General features: G+C 57.4%; 1 protein-coding gene across 1 annotated transcript; it reads right to left on the bottom strand.

The window, feature by feature from the left end:
* Window positions 1–521: 521 nt before the first annotated feature.
* LOC149523132 (uncharacterized) lies at window positions 522–18,184 on the bottom strand. Its single transcript, XM_089771434.1, has 4 exons — window positions 17,776–18,184; window positions 16,562–16,762; window positions 14,147–15,223; window positions 522–1,828 (listed from the first exon to the last, which is right to left on the bottom strand). The coding sequence occupies exons 1-4, from the start codon at window positions 17,792–17,794 to the stop codon at window positions 804–806; spliced, it is 2,322 nt and encodes a 773-aa protein (XP_089627560.1). The 5' UTR covers window positions 17,795–18,184; the 3' UTR covers window positions 522–803.
* Window positions 18,185–20,159: the final 1,975 nt, after the last annotated feature.

The raw sequence follows: 20,159 nt of genomic DNA, 5'->3' as shown, positions 1-20,159 counted from the left end.
ACAATATTCCTGTTGCAAGCATAATGACCAGATGGAAAAGTAACAAAGTAATACTCATGGGCTGTGTCTACATTGGCACCCTTTTCCGGAAAAGGGATGCTAATGAGACCAGTCGGAATTGCAAATGCCCCGGGGATTTAAATTTTCCCCGCGGCATTTGCATGAACATGGCTGCCGCTTTTTTCCAGCTTGGGGCTTTGCCTAAACACTGTTTAAAAGTGCACAGACACCAGATCGCATCCCCCAAACTATAAAACAATAAAACGGATTTATCCAAACTTTACTCTACTTACAGAAAGTGAAGAATTGTTTCTTGGAGAGGGAGACATGTCTCCCTCCGTAGCTGGAGAGCAACTCTCAGAGAGACAAAGAAGGGAAAAGCCAAATATTCCTTTGTCCCAGTTTGAAATTCCTACCCACATTCCTATTGGCTAACTTTACCTGAGTTAGGTGTAGTTAGCCCCGTAGTCCCCAGGCTGCTCGCTCACCCTCATGATCATGACAACACAGGAATCAAATCATCGCCTTAAAAAATGATTTATTAAAACAAAACAAAAATATACACTTGATAAAGCAGACTTGGTTGCTCGGTGTTTCAAAGTAACCAAGAAAAGAACAAAGTAAAACACAGAGAAACTCATCCCTGCAATTCAGTTCAAGATGAGTGTATGGATGAGATGGGGGGAGAGGGGCAATTAAACTTCAGCCCTGCCCATTTTTTTTGGGGGGGGAATGCAGCTGACCTGGGACCAAATAGGAAAATTCATTAATTAGATCCTAGCAAAAATTATTGCCCACCCTTATTATAGGCTCTGTCCTCTGTGGGTTCTCCTGTGGGTAACAAGGTTTGACCTCCGACTGAAGCTTTTCCCACAGTCTGGACAGCTGAAGGGTTGCTCTCCAGTGTGGATTTTCTGATGTCTAAGAAACTCTGAGCTCTGAGTGAAGCTTTTCCCACAGTCAGAGCAGCTGAAGAGCTTCTTTCTTGTGTGGGTTCTCTGATGAGTAACAAGGTTTGAACTCGCACTAAAGCTTTTCCCACAGTCAGAGCAATTGAAGGGTTTCTCCCCCGTGTGGGTTCTCCTGTGTCTAACAAGGGCTGACCTATGACGGAAGCATTTCCCGCAGTCAGAGCAGCTGAACGGTTTCTCCCCCGTGTGGATTCTCCGATGTCTCACAAACTCTGAGTTCTGACGGAAGCTTTCCCCACAGTCAGAGCAGCTGAAGGGTCTCTCACCTGTGTGGGTGCTCCTGTGGGCAACCAGGTTTGAACTCACACTGAAGCTTTTCCCACAGTCAGAGCAGCAGAAGGGCTTCTCACCTGTGTGGGTTCTCTGGTGGGTAACAAGGGATGAACTCTGACGGAAGCTTTTCCCACAGTCAGAACAGCTGAAGGGTCTCGCTCCTGTGTGGGTTCTTCTGTGGATAACAAGGTGTGACTTCTGATGGAAGTGTTTCCCGCAGACAGAGCACACAAAAGGTTTCTCTCCTGTGTGGGTTCTCCTGTGTCGAACAAGGCGTGAACTATCACTGAAGCTTTTCCCACAGTCAGAACAGCTGAAGGGCTTCTCTCCTGTGTGGGTTCTCTTATGGGCAACAAGGTATGACTTCCGACGGAAACGTTTCCCACAGTCAGAGCAGCTGAAGGGTTTCTCTCCTGTGTGGATGCTTCGATGTCTAACAAGCTCTGAACTCTGATGGAAACTTTTCCCGCAGTCAGAGCAGGTGAAGGGTTTCTCTCCTGTGTGGATTTTCCTGTGTTTAACAAGGTTTGACCTCTGACTGAAACATTTCCCGCAGTCAGAGCATTTGAAGGACTTCTCTCCTGGGTGGGAACTTTCCTGTTCACTAAGGGTTGTACAGATGCTACAGGCGCAGAGTGCATGCTGATGGGGGATTTTCGGTTGAATGGTTTCTGTGTTTCTTTTCTCTCCTCTGCTCCTGTGATTGGATTTACCCTGTCCCTCCCTTGCATGGTTTCCCTGCTGCCGTTCTGGGTTACGCTGTTGCTCCCAGGTCTTTGCCTGCTCATGGGTCTGGAAAACATGCCCTTCAGATCTTCCCTGTAACATCCTACGTGGAGCCACCTGCTCTGGTCCTTCCTGCTGAAGACTTTCCTCATTCTTCTCACGCAGCGTCCCATCACCTGCTGGGATAGAGAGAGAATCCAGACAGGAGTCATTCTCTGTGCTGAGCTGAAAGGAAAGCTCTGAAAGGAACATAAAAGGGGGAACACAACCAAAGAATGGCTGGAAAGGAGGAATAATCATGACCTGAGTTCATCCTCCTTCCTCACAACCCTTTCCCAAAAGGGAGAGCCCAGCCTCCCCCCCACCCTCTGGACTGGAGTGGATCACAGGCTGACGGGTCAGTGAGACTTGATGAAAATGCCGAAGTTGCACCTGGAGAGCCAGGCCCCAGCAGTGCTCTGGGTCCCCAAGGGCTCTGCCCACACCGCTCCTGGCTGTGGGGCTCGGCTCACCCTGCTCTGTGGCTCGGGGGCTCTACTAGATCCAGGAGGCGGCAGAGGAAGTTCCCTGAGCTGCAAAGTGAATCCTTGGCTGGATGCTCCAGGCTCTGCCTATGCTGCAGGCGCCTGCCCCACTGCCTGTGCCTGGGTGGGCCCTGCTGGCTGCCCACAACAGCTGCCGCTCCAGCGGCTGGCCAGGGTGCGTCGGGCTGAACCACTTCTTCGGTGCGTGTGGCTGTTGCTGCAGCTGAGCTCCCCTCTGCAGCCTCGGTTCTACTCTGTGCGGTTTCCTCTTGTGGTGCCCATGTGGTGCTTCCCCCCCCCCCCCTTCGGCTGCATGGAATCTGCCATTCATATGTTTGCATCTCATGAGCACGTTCTCACCCCTTCTGCCAGAGCCCTTCTCGGACCATCACTTAACGCTGTGAAGATCCCCTGCCTGCCGTGACCTTAAGGATTGAAACACGACCACGTCGGCCATTGTGCTACCACTGGTACACAACTGCAAAATATGTCGTGTGCAGTGCCAATGGGAACACTGTGATGTGGTGACTGTGTGTGACGGCGAGTCAGGGTTCCCCCAAATCCTGCAGCCCCGTAGCAGCAAGAGCAGTCTCTGACAGCCAGTAGAACAGATAGGGTTTATTGCTCCTCCAGTACACAGCACAGCATAGACGTGATGTGCTACAGGGGTAGGGCTAGGATGCCTCAGACCCCTTGGGTTAGGGGGGTCCATCATCCCCCTAGATCCTCCAGCTCTCAGTTTTTAAGCTGTTTCCTTCATGTTTCCCAGCCACCAACAAACCCCCCTCACAGAACCTGCTCCCAACCCAGGTGTTTGTCTCCATCTCCCTCTCGGAAACGCCTTGTTATTTCGTCAGGCTGGGCCTGGGTGTCTGGGTTAATACACATGCGGGTGAGTCAGTGGGAATCTCACATCCCAGCGCAGGGGAACACCGGGTCACAGAGCAGACAGCCCCCCACTACGCCACACTGGGATTATCCTGTTTGTGCGTGTACATCATTGTTGAACCAGAAGAGGCGTGATCCTGGTCGAATGGGAGGGTCCCAGCTAAGCAGGCAAGCCCATTCCCGAGTGTGGAGGAGGGCAGTAAAACACCCCATCCATGCAGTACCTGCCAACACGCACTCCTAAGACATGGCAGAGGAGCACACTGACACTTATGCATAAAACAAGCAGGCAGAAGGCTCAGTCTGATGTCAATCAGCACCCCACTGTGCTATCGGGGTGCTTATATGAGTGTAGCGTCACCCCTAGTTATTGTATGTATCCTTCCCCAGCCCTGTGATGTAGGGACACACTATAATAGCTATTGCCAAGAAGGGACCAGACATAGACAGTCTAAGTGAGTTGACCAAGGTCACACAGGATGTCTGTAGCAGGACACGCAATTGGACGCAGCGTGAAGCCAGATATTCATCAAGGAAAAAAAAAGTCCCTACTGCAAGATATTTCACAGGAAGAGCTCTGCTCATGTTCATCTGCTACAGATCGACTCCCACACAGTGTGAATGGCCACATCTACTGCCCCCAGGTGCTAGCCCCTCTCACCAGCAGGAACCAGCATGTCAGAGAGATCAGCCACAGGTAGGGAAGGACTCTGGGAACCATGTCCTCCTTTCAGGGGCTCAGCCACTGGCACAAGGGGACCCTGCAGGCACTAACAGCAGCTGGACCCACCCCAGAACCCTGGTACCTGCCGTTCCTGCCCAGGCCCTGCCACCGACATCTCCGGCCAAGGCACAACATGGGCAAGATGGTGGGGAAGCACATTGAGACCTTGGCTGTGGGAAGAGCAGAACCATTGGTATGTCCCTGAACCTGCTTCGCATGAGAGAGAGCACGGGGAGGGGACAGTCTCTCACATGGGAGCCAAGATTATTGGGGCTGATACTCCTGATATTGGGGAGCAGGGAGCAATGAGGGACCCTGAACCAAACCCAACCCAGGTGCTCCAGAGCCCTCCCAGCTTCTGATACCCGAGAGGACAGGAATCCTTACCCAGCCAGCTCACAGCCTCATAATTCTCCTGCATCACGTCCCAGTAGAGGGCTCTCTGGCCCGGGTCCAGCAGATCCCATTCCTCCTCAGAGAAATACACAGCCACCTCCTCGAAGGTCACCGGCCCCGCCACGGCCATTTCCTGTCCCTGGCTCTGCAGGCCCGGGGCTGAGCTGGAGACAGACATGGGTGTCCTGCAGCCTGTCGGGGGAGAAGGGCAATTGGAGACACGTCAGAAGGGGCTTTAATCCTTCCCACGCCCCCGTTCTGCCCAGACTCTGTCCCTCACCACTCCCAAAAGCACCCAGCATGTATAGCATGCGCTACCCCTCATCCACAACAGGCCCCGACCCCACAGCCTCCACTGGCGTCGGTTCTCCATTATGTCTGATGAAAGAGCAATAGATTTGTGGCCTTCTCCAGATTCGGCCGCCTTGGGGAAATGCTCAAGTTGAGATATCCCACAAAGAGCACCCACTGGTTAGACCCCAAATCCATATTCATCTCTCTCAACACCTGAGTCAAGTTGCAACCTCACTGGGGCCACAATGGGATTCGGTCCTGAGTGCCCAGCGGTTCTGACCCACAAGCCGCATGGTCCCCTGCCTGACTATGGATGTAGGTGTCTATGTTCAGGCTCCTGTATTTAAGGCCTCTAGTCTCCCTCCATTTCACTGTAGCACAGACCTAGGCCCTCGCCTCAGGTCTCAACTGACCCCGACTTCACAAAACCCCTCTACAGAGAGGGTGCCAGGGGGGTGTTTAAAATTGAGCACAGGAGGGGACTGTAAATAGGGTTACCAGATGGCTTAAAAAATACCAGACACACTTGATCTCAGATAGGAGTGGGGGACACCAGCCAGGAGGGGAGCAGGGCTGGCCGGCAGGATGTGGGGGGCAAACCGGCTGGTGGGAAGCAGGGCTGGCCAGGAGGGGGTCAGGGAATGCAGGACTGAACGGGGCGGGGGGAGCAGGAGGAGGAGGGAGTGAAGAGAACCAGCTGGCGGGAAGCAGGGCTGGCCGGGAGGGGCTGGGGGGAGCAGGACTGGTCGGAGGGAGCAGGAGGAGAGCGGGGGGGGGAGGGGCGGAGGAGGGAACCAGGCGGCGGGAAGTGGGACTGGCTGGGAGAGGGTCAGGGGGTGTGGAGTGGAGCTGGCCGGGAATGGGTTGGGGGAGGGGTGGGAAGAACCAGCCAATGAGAAGCAGGGCTGGCCGGGAGGGGGCTGGAGGAAGTGGGGGGAGAGAACCAGCCGGTGGGGAGCAGGACTGACCCGGGCGCACGCTGCCCACCCCGGCGCAGCATGAGCAATTCCCTCCCGCCCCGGCCCTGCCCCCTCATGTAGTTGCACCGTGAGCACGTCTACCAGCCAGGCAGTTCGCAACAGGGTACAGCTGGTCCCCGACTTACGAATGAGTTACGTACCGAACGTTAGGTGGTAACGCAATCTGTTCGTAAGTCGGATTACATTCACTTACATGCAGCCGCGCTATTCATAAGTGTGGATCTTCGATCATAAGTTGGTCCGGCTTATTGGGAGGTTGGTCGTAAGTACGAACAGTCATAAGTCGATGCGTTCGTAACTCGGGGACCGGCTGTGCTGATGCTCCTACCAACAATAAAACTCACCTAAGCAGAACATACCGGACAGTTTCTATGTCCAGTATCTTCTCAATTTGTGTCCCGGACAGAATCCTCAAATACTGGACTGTCTGCTTCAAAACTGGCCACCTGGCCACCCTACCTGTGACAGTCACAGGCAAGAGCGGGGGGGCGGGAGGGGGCAGGAATCCTTAGACCCACTGAACCACGAACCCTTGTTACCTCAGGACCCACCTGGGCTCCCCCCCCCTTGTTACCTCAGGTCAGACCTGGGCTCTCCCCTCCCCTTGTTACCTCAGGACCCACCTGGGCTCCCCCCCCTTGTCACCTCAGGACCCACCTGGGCTCTCCCCCCTTGTCACCTCAGGACCCACCTGGGCTCTCCCCTCCCCTTGTCACCTCAGGACCCACCTGGGCTCCCCCCCCCCTTGTCACCTCAGGACCCACCTGGGCTCCCCCCCCCCCCTTGTCACCTCAGGACCCACCTGGGCTCCCCCCTCCCCCCTTGTCACCTCAGGACCCACCTGGGCTCTCCCCTCCCCTTGTCACCTCAGGACCCACCTGGGCTCTCCCCTCCCCTTGTCACCTCAGGACCCACCTGGGCTCTCCCCTCCCCTTGTCACCTCAGGACCCACCTGGGCTCCCCCCCCCCTTGTCACCTCAGGACCCACCTGGGCTCCCCCCCCCTTGTCACCTCAGGACCCACCTGGGCTCCCCCCCCCTTGTTACCTCGGGACCCACCTGGGCTCCCCCCCCCTTGTTACCTCGGGACCCACCTGGGCTCTCCCCTCCCCTTGTCACCTCGGGACCCACCTGGGCTCTCCCCTCCCCTTGTCACCTCGGGACCCACCTGGGCTCCCCCCCCTTGTCACCTCGGGACCCACCTGGGCTCTCCCCTCCCCTTGTCACCTCGGGACCCACCTGGGCTCTCCCCTCCCCTTGTCACCTCGGGACCCACCTGGGCTCCCCCCCCTTGTCACCTCGGGACCCACCTGGGCTCCCCCCCCTTGTCACCTCAGGACCCACCTGGGCTCCCCCCCTTGTCACCTCAGGACCCACCTGGGCTCTCCCCTCCCCTTGTCACCTCAGGACCCACCTGGGCTCCCCCCCCTTGTCACCTCAGGACCCACCTGGGCTCCCCCCCTCCCCTTGTTACCTCAGGACCCACCTGGGCTCCCCCCCTTGTTACCTCAGGACCCACCTGGGCTCTCCCCCCCCCTTGTCACCTCAGGACCCACCTGGGCTCCCCTCCCTTGTCACCTCAGGACCCACCTGGGCTCCCCCCCCCCTTGTTACCTCAGGACCCACCTGGGCTCCCCCCCTTGTCACCTCAGGACCCACCTGGGCTCCCCCCCTCCCCTTGTTACCTCAGGACCCACCTGGGCTCCCCCCCTCCCCTTGTTACCTCAGGACCCACCTGGGCTCCCCCCCCTTGTTACCTCAGGACCCACCTGGGCTCCCCCCCTCCCCTTGTTACCTCAGGACCCACCTGGGCTCCCCCCCCTTGTTACCTCAGGACCCACCTGGGCTCCCCCCCTTGTCACCTCAGGACCCACCTGGGCTCCCCCCCCCCTTGTCACCTCAGGACCCACCTGGGCTCTCCCCTCCCCTTGTCACCTCAGGACCCACCTGGGCTCCCCCCCTTGTTACCTCAGGACCCACCTGGGCTCCCCCCCCTTGTTACCTCAGGACCCACCTGGGCTCCCCCCCTTGTCACCTCAGGACCCACCTGGGCTCCCCCCCTTGTTACCTCAGGACCCACCTGGGCTCCCCTCCCCTTGTCACCTCAGGACCCACCTGGGCTCCCCCCCTTGTTACCTCAGGACCCACCTGGGCTCCCCCCCTCCCCTTGTCACCTCAGGACCCACCTGGGCTCCCCCCCTCCCCTTGTTACCTCAGGACCCTCCTGGGCTCCCCCCCTTGTTACCTCAGGACCCTCCTGGGCTCCCCCCCCTGTCACCTCGGCACCCGCCTGAACCCCCCCCAGACCCATTTCTCCCCTATCCGCCCCCCCCCCCGTGTCTCTGACCGGCGCGCTGGGAGCCGGGCTCGCTGGACGGGGGAGCGGTTGGGCGGCAACGACGCCAACGGCTCCCTCCCAACCGCCGCCCGAGGGCTCGCGCCGCGCATGCGCGCCCCCTCAGGAGAGGCCGCTGCTTCCCGGACTCAGCCTCAGGCGCCCCGCGCGCGGCGCATGCGCAGTGGCCGTACCCTGGGGGGGGGCTGCCGCTGCCCGGCCTCTGCCCTGACGCGGGGGCTTGGCGCTGTTCCGGGCTCCGCGCATGCGCACTAGCCCACCCGGCTCGGAACCAGCCCAGCGGGTTCGCCCAGCCGCTACCGCGCGTGCGCGCACGTTGGGTGGTGCACAGCCGCGCCGGCCGCGGTGCACGCAACAAAACTTATTCCACGCGTGGACGGAAAATCTTAAGAGGGGCCCCAGAAGGGGGGGGGGGACAGAGCAGGGATCCGCCCAGCGACCCTGCAGTGTGGGGGGGCCCCCGGCGCAGCCTCCTTTGGCCCCATCCCCCAGGGCTGTTGTCCCCGCCCCACAGCAGGTGAACACGCCCCCCAGCAACTCACAAGACCCTGAGCAGCACCCCCAGAGCCCCCCCCCCCGCCGAGAGCCCTGTCCGGCCCTGGTGGGGTCACCTCACCCAACCCAGGACTCAGCCATAAGTGAGGTGTCTGCACGCCCCCTGCCTCGGCTTCCCTGGAGCATCGCCCTGCCTCCCCCGTCAGTGCCCAGCTCTTGCCCCACTGTTGCTGTTTCTAAACAAGGCCCCCGTGGAGCCTGGACCTGCCCCTCCCACTGCTCCCACCCTAGGTGGGGTTTCCCTCGCCCCGCATTCACCGGGCTCTGGGGGGAGCCCAAGGACCGGGTGACGACTGGCCCCAGGGGAGAAACGCTGTTGTGGGGCTGGGAGGGAGAGAGGCGAGCGGCAGGGGGAGGCGCTGGCTCTGGGGAGGAAGGGACAGTCTGGCAGGGGGCAGGTTGCACCCAAAGAAGTGAAACGGGGCTGGGTGAAAATAAAGTAAAAGGAGAGCGCGCGCGAGAAGCCTGGGATTCTGGGGGGAGCGGAAACAGGATGTGGGGCAGCGACACAACCCGGCAGGGAAAAGCTCTGGGGCCCTACCGAGGGAGGCATCGATTCTACAGAGAGGGCTGGGCCCTGGGGTTGGGTGATCCGTGACCTGGAGCAGAGGGAGGGAGATGCGAAGACATAAACAGACTCCCCACAAGTGCTAGAGAACGTGCTCTGGGCCCCTGGATTAAAGGGGAGAAACAGGACGGGCAGAGAACACGACAGGGAGCTGGAGGCTTATAAAATGTTTCTGAGCATGAGACTGTCTTACTCATTCCACCCCATGGTTCAGGGGCAGGATTTCCACTGGGGCCCCTTTCGGTTACTTGGGCCTCTGGGTGGAGGAGACTGGGGTCCACCAGGGACTGGTCGACGCGGAGACCCGTGCTCTGCTGTCTCACCATGCAATAGCCTTCTTCCCACCCACGCTCAGTTCCCCTCCTGATGGGGGTATGAGAGCCAGCTGGGCCTGAGGACTCTCGGTGTGATCCCGAGCAATGCGCTGCGCTCCGGTGGGGCTCCTGGGGCACTTGGCTGTCACAGGCTCCAGCTCATTACATGTACATCACCCAGGTGCATCATCACGGCAGTGACGTGCATTGCTAGAGAAAGGGGCTGTGGACCAGAGGGTGTCTGTGACTTCCCTGGGTGGAGAGGGCTCCTCTCTGCAAGATAGGCCCTGGGAATGTCCTCGGTGGTCCCTGGGCGCCCCTTCTGGTACCACCTCGAACGACTGTCAGTTTTGTTCCTTCCCGTCTCCTCCAGCTACCTGGCTCCAATCTTCCCCGCCTGCCTCTCTTATGGTTTTGGGTTTCCCCTCTCAGCTGTATCCTTGGAGCTCGATGGGGAGGCCCTCTAGTAGCCGTTCTGCTTTTCCCCCTCCTCCACTTCCAACCACTCCTCTATCGGAAGAACTCCATCTGGCCCTTAGTCAGAGGTCTGCCCGCCTTAAGGATGCTCTCCCACCAGGAGACGGTCGCATGGGAGGGGCACGTCCACTGCCCTCTGCTCCTGCCCCCAACCACAAGGCTGCTCTCCCCTTGCCTCCGAGGGACAAGCTCCTGTATCCCCTCCTCCTTGCAGGACGCTTACATCTCAACCTGGTATGAGGCCGTTTTCACCCCAGAATGGCGCTTAGGGAAGGTTGATTACTCCCGGCCTGCTGTACCTGACTGCAAATCCATGCACGGGGCTGCTTTCCCTCCCTACTCTTGTCACGAATCATGGGTAGTGTGAATGGTGAGCAGGAGTGAATCACCAGTAAGCGAGCTGAAGAGAGGCCATGCAGAGGTCCTGGCAAGAGCCCCGGAGGATTATGGACTTGTTTACAACTTTAAGAAAAGAACTGTGTGAAATAAAAGAACTGTGTATGTGGCTGAGGCAGCGTTTCCAGCATTTGCAGATAAGAAAAAAAAGTAACAATGGAAGAATCTAACCAAGGACAGACCATAGTTTCTTACTCCTGGTGAGACAAGAAAAATTGGGTGGTGCAAAAACCGGCTGTTTCTGGATCGGTCATGAACGCGAGTAAGAAGAAGGGGGTGTCACTAACGGACATCACCCCATTTGGACTGTGTGCAACCAGTGGATGGCATCCCACCCGACTGGCCTCTGCCGAGGGGATAGATACCACACCATTTTGCCCCAGGAGTTGGAGTTCATCCATGTTACCATGCACGTTGGACTTACACAACCAAATTAACTGACATTACCTGGGGTCTGGCCAGCCCCAGAGGGTAAGTGTGTGTAAGAGTGTGAGTGTGTTAAATCAGATTAAGAATTATGCTGCTAAATTGGGTTAAATATTATATTTAAATTGTTTAGTATTCCATTTAATTAATGCTTTTAATGCCTTTTTATGCTTGCAATGCCTTTTAATGTCTTTCACTGTTTGTTTTAATTGTTTAAGTACTAAATATACATATACATATAGGCTGTGTCTAGACTGGCAACTTTTTCCGCAAAATCAGATGATCTTGCGGAAAAACTTGCCAGCTGTCTACACTGGCCGCTTGAATTTCCACAAGAACACTGACGATCTCATGTAAGATCATCAGTGTTCTTGCGGAAATACTATGCTGCTCCTGTTCGGGCAAAAGCCCTCTTGCGCAAATCATTGTAAACAGCACAGTACTGTTTTGCGCAAAAAAGCCCCGATGGCTAAAATGGCGATCGAGGCTTTTTTGCGCAAAACCGCGTCTAGATTGGCCACGGATGCTTTTCCTCACAAAGTGCTTTTGCGCAAAAGCGTCCTGCCAATCCAGACGCGATTTTCCGAAAATGCTTTTAACGGAAAACTTTTCCATTAAAAGCATTTCCGGAAAATCATGCCAGTGTAGACGTAGCCATAGTGCTTTTAAAATTTCCTCCTGAATTGCTTGCAATAAGCTTGTCAAGGGTACAATCTGTCTACTGTGGATCTCTTGTTGAGCGGGTTCTAAATACACGATCAGAATCTCTGTTTGCTTGGCTTGATCATCCGAGCAGCAGCAGCGCCCTCTTGTGACAGTTCGTGGAGAATGCGGGTAAAGACAAAAGAATCCACAGTAAAAGCACTGGTGTATATCAGGGAAGGAATTGGCTGATAAAGTGATAAGAAAGGAGTGTGTTGTTAGAAATATTTGACTACATGGGGCTGTCTGTATGCTGAAATACCCTGAGTCAAGCAGAAGTAGAGAGGGGAAGAGAATAAGAGGGGGATAATGTTCCATAATAAAGGAAAGGGGATCAAAGAAAAGAGGTGGATTTTGTGGCAGTGGCCAAATTGGTGTCAGCTCCATCAAGTTGGGAAAAGTGGCTCTCAAAGGATGGACAGTCACCATGGGCCGCTCATCCCGAATTGATAAAAGGCATATCTAAATGTGAAGATCCAGAGAATACCTTTGACAAGTATGAATGGATGTATAAACCAGGACAAAAGGATGGTTTAGCAGCAGCTGTGTCGCTTTCATATGCTGCAGCAAAGGAAGGATTTGAGTGTTGGCAGTGCGAAGAGGAGTGAACCAAACAATTGCAGGTTGATTTGGGAGCGTATAAGCAAGAGCTTGAGATAGAAAAAGGTCATTTAAGAGTAGCTGTAGGACAACTAGAAGAAGTCAGCGGAAAACTGAGGAAAGAGAGAGAAGTGAAGGAGATACGGGAACACGAAGTTGAGAATTTAAGTGGCAGAATTGGTGCCAGGATTACAGTTCCTAGTGCAAAAATTGAGTTTGCTAAATTACTGAGGGACAAAACTTGTGTCCATGGAAATGGGACATTCAGCAGAGAAAGCAGAATTAGGCACAGACAAATAAGAAGACAAATAAGCAAGTAAGAGTGGGTGAAAGGGTTAAAGCCCCTAAGGGGGCATTTGAAACTTAAATTATTGGAAAATTACTGGAAATGGTCATATTTAAACTATTGGCGCTCCTTACCAGCACAATCAGGTGCCCCCCCATAGGTTGGCACCCCGGGAAGCTGCCCGGCTACCCTGCCCCTTAATCCAGCCCTGCCTGTTTGTAAAATCCTGAAGTCTGTGTCCCTGGTTCAAAATGATCCGACGAGCCTTGCTACCATGTCAAGACTGTTCCGCACCTTCTGCACTCAGACTGCCAGAGTGGGGAGTGCCAGAGACCTTACAGATACCTTGCCTCTCTCGGCTTCTGCTTCAAACCTCCCCAGGGGGACAGGTTCCCAGGCCTTCGGAAACAGGCTGCCACCACCTGAGTGAGAAAAACCCTTTTCTTCTTGAACCCAGGAAGAAACACTTGGAACGTCTTCCAGAGGGGTTCCCCAGCTCTTAACACAAGAGAGCTCGAGAGGAGACAAAGAAAAACTGCAACCCTATTACCTCCTCTTACCTTCTAAGACACAAGAATCAAATCATCGCCTTAAAAAAGATGATTTATTAAAAACAAAACAAAAATATACTTGATAAAGCAGACTTGATTGCTCTGTGTTTCAAAGTAACTGAGAAAAGAACAAAGTAAAACACAAAGAAACTCATCTCTGGGATTCATCTCTGGGATTCAATTCAAGATGAGTGTACGGATGAGACTGGGGTGGGGGAGGGGCAATTGGACTTAGTACAGAGAAGTTTAGCTAAACAACAAAAATAACCTCTCTACTCACGTACCTGAGCTTCAGGATCCAGCCCATTTCCATGCCATCCATTCTTTGCAGGCACAGCACTTCTGCCTTGTTCCATTCATCTTCTTTCCCCAGCTCCTGCAGTGGGGTCGGAGCTGAGATAGCAGTTTGAGGTGTGAAGGGGTGAAGGCTCCAGCCTCGGGGTGATCTCAAGGATGGAGGGGTGTGAGGTGTAAGCCACTGAAAGGCTGCATCTGGGAGAGAAGACTCCCACCATATCTCTCCCCCAGTCTAAGGCGCTGCTACGAGGAAGGGGGGTAGGAAGACATTCTCCCTGCCACTGCAGCTCTGGGGCCAAGGCCATCCTGCTGACCATGGTCACGGCCGGAGTTGAGACCAGTGGGCAGAGGCACCTCTCCTCACCAAAGCCCTAAGTGCTTGTGTGCTATTTCATAGGCTGCAGCACAACAACGTGGACACATTAAAGGGAACGATCTAGCCCACGGACAGCATCTGGCCACTTTCTATTTATATCCTGTTGCCACTGCCACCAAATTTCCAGGTGGGGGCTTAAGGAGCAGGATCCTATCAAAATGGCTCATGGTTCACGGTCGCTGTGTGAATGTGGCAGAAACCAGAGCCGCGAGAATTTTAAAAAGCTGCAGCAAACCCGGCATCTGCCAGGCAACACAAAAGCTTCAGGGCAGGAGGGAAGGGGGATTTGAGCCCTTATCTGTGTGTTTATATCCAAGTGTCTGGCCCCACACAACTTTGGGGGCAGGTTGAACTCCAGCCCCACCCTTTCTGGGTGGGAATGCAGCTGGCCTGGGACCACATAGAAAATGTAATTAATTAGACCGTATAAAAAATGATTGTCCACCACTATTATAGGCTCTGTCCTCTGTGGGTTCTCCTATGGGTAACAAGGTTTGACCTCCGACTGAAGCTTTTCCCACAGTCTGGACAGCTGAAGGGTCGCTCTCCTGTGTGGATTCTCCGATGTCTCACAAACTCTGAGCTCTGACGGAAGCTTTCCCCGCAGTCAGAGCAGCTGAAGGGTCTCTCTCCTGTGTGGGTTCTCCTGTGAGCAACAAGGTTTGAACTCACACTGAAGCTTTTCCCACAGTCAGAGCAGCTGAAGGGCTTCTCACCTGTGTGGGTTCTCTGGTGGGTAACAAGGCATGAACTCTGACGGAAGCTTTTCCCACAATCAAAACAGCTGAAGGGTCTCGCTCCTGTGTGGGTTCTTCTGTGGATAACAAGGTGTGACTTCTGATGGAAGTGTTTCCCGCAGACAGAGCACACAAAAGGTTTCTCTCCTGTGTGGGTTCTCCTGTGTCGAACAAGGCGTGAACTATCACTGAAGCTTTTCCCACAGTCAGAACAGCTGAAGGGCTTCTCTCCTGTGTGGGTTCTACGATGGGTAATAAGGTATGACTTCCGACTGAAATGTTTCCCACAGTCAGAGCAGCTGAAAGGTTTCTCTCCTGTGTGGATGCTTCGATGTCTAACAAGCTCTGAACTCTGATGGAAGCTTTTCCCGCAGTCAGAGCAGGTGAAGGGTTTCTCTCCTGTGTGGATCTTCCTGTGTCTAACAAGGTTTGACCTCTGACGGAAGCATTTCTCGCAGTCAGAGCATTTGAAGGACTTATCTCCTGGGTGGGTTATTTCCTGTTCACTAAGGGTTGTACAGATGCTACAGGCGCAGGGTGCATATTGATGGGGAACGTTGGGTTGAATGGTTTCTGTGTTTCCTTTCTCCCCTTTGCTCCAGTGACTGGATTTACCCTGTCCCTCCCTTGCATGGTTTCCCTGCTGCCGTCCTAGGCTACGCTGATTCTCACAGGTCTCTCCCTGCTCAGGACTCCGGGAGACATGCCCTTCAGATCTTCCCAGGAACATCCCACATGGAGCGACGTGCTCCAGTCCTTCCTGCTGAAGATTTTCCTCATTGCTCTCATGCAGCATTCCATCACCTGCTGGGATAGAGAGAGAATCCAGACAGGAGTCATTTTCTGTGCTGAGCTGAAAGGAAAACTCTGAAAGGAACAGAAAAGGGGGAACACACCCAACGAATGGCTGGAAAGGAGGAATAATCATGAGCTGAGTTCATCCTCCTTCCTCACAACCCTTTCCCAAAGGACAGAGCCCAGCATTCCCCCCCACACCCTCTGGACTGGAGTGGATCACAGGCTGATGGGTCAGTTAGACTTGATGGAAATGCAGAAGTGATACCCGGTATGAGGACACAGAAATTGGTTTCTGAGTCAGTTTAGCTGTTTGCTCACCCGTGTGGGTGTTGCTGATGGTGCCTCCTTCCTCAGAGCCCTGGAGATCCGGGATCATCCACTCTGGGATCCGTGATCCTCCCTCGCTCCACCCAGGAGATCATGTGAGTTTTGGAGACTTGAGTGAGTGCTCTGCTGCACTCTCTAGGCTACAACTCAGTCTCCCTCATGGCCCACCCCATCCCAGGACAGGACAGGACCACACTTCTCAGAGGAGAGGTCTGACACTGAGGCCCATATACCGGGCTAAGACTGCAGCTGCCACATGGCAGGTCACTAGGACGTGGAGAGAAAAGCCCCAGTAGTGCTCTGGCTCCCCAAGGGCTCTGCCCACACCGCTCCTGACTGGGGGGCTCGGCTCGCCCTGTTCTGGGGGTCTGGGGCTCTACTAGAGCCAGGAGGCAGCAGAGGAAGTTGTCTGAGCAGCGAAATGTATCCTTGGCTGGCTGCTGCAGGCCATGCCTACGATGCAGGCACTGGCCCGGACTCCCTGTGCAGGCCCTGCCGGCTGCCCACAACAGCTGCCGCTCCCGTGGCTGGCCAGGGTGCGTCGGGCTGGGCTGCTTCTCCATTGCGTGTGGCTGTTGCTGCCGCTGAGCTTCCGCTCTGCAGCCTCAGTTCTACTCCGCCAGCAGCAGCCTCCCTGTGCGGTTTCCCCACCCTCGGCTGCATAGAATCTGCCATTCACAAGTTTGCATCTCATGAGCACACTCTCACCCCATTCGGCCAGAGCCCTTCTCAGACCTTCCACTGACACCTCCGGCCAAGGCACAACATGGGTAAGAGGGTGCGGAAGTGCACTGAGACCTTGGCTGTGGGAAGAGCAGCACCATTGGTATGTCCCTGAACCTGCTTCGCATACGAGGGAGTGTGGAGAGGGGACAGTCTCTCACACAGGAGCCAGGATTACTGGGGCTGATACTCCCGATATTGGGGAGCAGGGAGCAATGAGGGACCTTGATCCAAACCCAACCTAGGTGCTCCAGAGCCCTCCCAGCTTCTGATACCCGAGAGGACAGGAATCCTTACCCAGCCAGCTCACAGCCTCGTAATTCTCCTGCATCACGTCCCAGAAGAGGGCCCTTTGGCCCGGGTCCAGCAGAGCCCATTCCTCCTCAGAGAAATACACAGCCACCTCCTCGAAGGTCACCGGCCCCGCCACGGCCATTTCCTGTCCCTGGCTCTGCAGGCCATGGGATGAGCTGGAGACAGACATGGGTGTTCTACAGCCTGTCGGGGGAGAAGGGCCATTGGAGACATTTCAGAAGGGGATTTAATCCTTCCCACGCCCCCGTTCTCCTCAGACGCTGTCCCCACAACCTCCAAAAGCACCCAGTATGTATAGCAGTGGCTCCATGCACTACTCCTCATCCACAACAGGCCCCAGCCTCCACTGGCCTCAGTTCTCAATTACGTCTGACTAACGAGCAATAAAGAGATTTGTGGCGTTTTCCAGACTCGGCCGCTTCGGTTGAGATATCCCACAGACAGCAACCAACTGTTAGATCCAAAGTCCATAGTTGTCTCTCTCAACACCTGGCCCAAGTTCAGCCTCACTGCATAGGCCAGGATGGGATTCGGTTCTGAGCGCCCAGTGGTTCTGACACAGAAGTCGCATGTTCCTCTGCCTGAAGATGGATGTAGGGCTGTGTCTAGACTGCATCCCTTTTCCATAAAAGGGATGCAAATTAGACACATCGCAATTGCAAATGAAGCGGGGATTTAAGAGGAATAAGGGATCTTTTGGAAAAGGGTTTATTTTCCGAAAGATCCACGTCTAGACTGGCGCTTTATTCCGGCAAAGCTCTGAGCCGGAAAAAAGCGGCAGTTATGTTTATGCAAATGAAGCGGGGGGGGAGGGGATTTAAATCCCTGCTTCATTTCCAATTGCGATGTGTCTAATTTGCATCCCTTTTACAGAAAAGGGATGCAGGCTAGACACAGCCCAGGTGTCTATGTTGAGGCTCCTGTACTGAAGAGTGCCAGTGTGGAGGCCAAAGTGCCAGGGAGGAGTTTAAAATTGAGTGCAGGAGGGGACTGTAGGTAAGGTTACCAGGTGGCTTAAAAAAGAATTACCAGACACATTTGATCTCAGATGGGAGAGGGGGGAAGCAGGACTAGCTGGGAGGACATGGAGGGGAAACCGGCTGGTGGGAAGCAGAGCTGACTGATGGGAAGGAGGGCTGGCCGGGAAGAGGTTGGGGGGGGGGGCAGGGGCAGAGAACCAGCCAGTGGGGACTGACCCAGGCGCACGCTGCCCATCCCACGCACGCACGGTCCCAGCGAAGAACAAGCGAGTCCAGCCCCGGGGACCCCTCCCCGGGGTAGTTGCGCCGTGAGCGTGTCTACCAGCCAGGCAGTGCGCAATGAGGTACTGATACTCCTAACACTAAAACTCCCCTCACTAGACCATACCCGACTCTGGATGCCTCCGGTAGTTTCTCAATTTGTGTCCTGGACAGAACCCACAAATATCGGACTGTCCGGCTCAAAACTAGACACCGGGCCACCCTACCTGTGAGGGTCACAGGCTGGGGAGGTGGGAGGGGGATCCTTAGACCCACTGAGCCACGACCCCTTGTTACCTCAAAACCGACCTGGGCTTCCCCCCCCCCCCGTTACCTCGGGACCCACCTGGGCTCCCCCCCTTGTCACCTCAGGACCCACCTGGGCTCCTCCCCCCCTTGTCACCTCGGGACTCGCCTGGGCTCCCCTCCCCCCCCCTTGTCACCTTGGGACCCACCTGGGCTCCCCCCCCGTTACCTCGGGACCCATCTGGGCTCCCCCCTCGTCACCTCGGGACCCGCCTGGGCTCCCCCCTCCCCCCTTGTCACCTCGGGACCCCCCTGGGCTCCCCCCTCGTCACCTCGGGACCCACCTGGGCTCCCCCCTCCCCCCCTTGTCACCTCGGGACCCACCTGGGCTCCCCCCTCCCACCCTTGTCACCTCGGGACCCGCCTGGGCTCCCCCCTCCCCCCCTTGTCACCTCGGGACCCGCCTGGGCTCCCCCCTCCCCCCTTGTCACCTCGGGACCCGCCTGGGCTCCCCCCTCCTCCCCTTGTCACCTCGGGACCCCCCTGGGTTCCCCCCTCCCCCCCTTGTCACCTCGGGACCCCCCTGGGTTCCCCCCTCCCCCCCTTGTCACCTCGGGACCCGCCTGGGCTCCCCCCTCCCCCCTTGTCACCTCGGGACCCGCCTGGGCTCCCCCCTCCCCCCCTTGTCACCTCGGGACCCGCCTGGGCTCCCCCCTCCCCCCTTGTCACCTCGGGACCCGCCTGGGCTCCCCCCTCCCCCCTTGTCACCTCGGGACCCGCCTGGGCTCCCCCCTCCCCCCCTTGTCACCTCGGGACCCGCCTGGGCTCCCCGCTCCCCCCTTGTCACCTCGGCACCCGCCTGGGCTCCCCCCTCCCCCCCTTGTCACCTCGGGACCCGCCTGGGCTCCCCCCTCCCCCCATGTCACCTCGGCACCCGCCTGGGCTCCCCCCTCCCCCCTTGTCACCTCGGCACCCGCCTGGGCTCCCCCCTCCCCCCTTGTCACCTCGGGACCCGCCTGGGTTCCCCCTCCCCCCCTTGTCACCTCGGGACCCGCCTGGGTTCCCCCTCCCCCCTTGTCACCTCGGGACCCGCCTGGGCTCCCCCCTCCCCCCCTTGTCACCTCGGGACCCGCCTGGGCTCCCCCCTCCCCCCATGTCACCTCGGCACCCGCCTGGGCTCCCCGCTCCCCCCTTGTCACCTCGGCACCCGCCTGGGCTCCCCCCTCCCCCCTCGTCACCTCGGCACCCGCCTGGGCTCCCCCCTCCCCCCTCGTCACCTCGGCACCCGCCTGGGCTCCCCCCTCCCCCCTTGTCACCTCGGGACCCGCCTGGGCTCCCCCCTCCCCCCTTGTCACCTCGGGACCCGCCTGGGCTCCCCCCTCCCCCCTTGTCACCTCGGGACCCGCCTGGGCTCCCCCCTCCCCCCTTGTCACCTCGGGACCCGCCTGGGTTCCCCCTCCCCCCCTTGTCACCTCGGGACCCGCCTGGGTTCCCCCTCCCCCCTTGTCACCTCGGGACCCGCCTGGGCTCCCCCCTCCCCCCCTTGTCACCTCGGGACCCGCCTGGGCTCCCCCCTCCCCCCTTGTCACCTCGGGACCCGCCTGGGCTCCCCCCTCCCCCCATGTCACCTCGGCACCCGCCTGGGCTCCCCCCTCCCCCCCTTGTCACCTCGGGACCCGCCTGGGCTCCCCCCTCCCCCCCTTGTCACCTCGGGACCCACCTGGGCTCCCCCCTCCCCCCATGTCACCTCGGCACCCGCCTGGGCTCCCCGCTCCCCCCTTGTCACCTCGGCACCCGCCTGGGCTCCCCCCTCCCCCCTCGTCACCTCGGCACCCGCCTGGGCTCCCCCCTCCCCCCTTGTCACCTCGGGACCCGCCTGGGCTCCCCTCCCCCCTTGTCACCTCGGGACCCGCCTGGGCTCCCCCCTCCCCCCTTGTCACCTCGGGACCCGCCTGGGCTCCCCGCTCCCCCCTTGTCACCTCGGCACCCGCCTGGGCTCCCCCCTCCCCCCTTGTCACCTCGGGACCCGCCTGGGCTCCCCCCTCCCCCCTTGTCACCTCGGGACCCGCCTGGGCTCCCCCCTCCCCCCCTTG

The sequence above is a fragment of the Pelodiscus sinensis genome, chromosome 19, assembly GCF_052426305.1.
Source record: "Pelodiscus sinensis isolate ZL-2025 chromosome 19, ASM5242630v1, whole genome shotgun sequence".
Taxonomy (NCBI): domain Eukaryota; kingdom Metazoa; phylum Chordata; order Testudines; family Trionychidae; genus Pelodiscus; species Pelodiscus sinensis.
The sequence above is the reverse complement of the archived record's forward strand: the minus strand, read 5'-3'. Positions and strand labels throughout refer to the sequence as shown.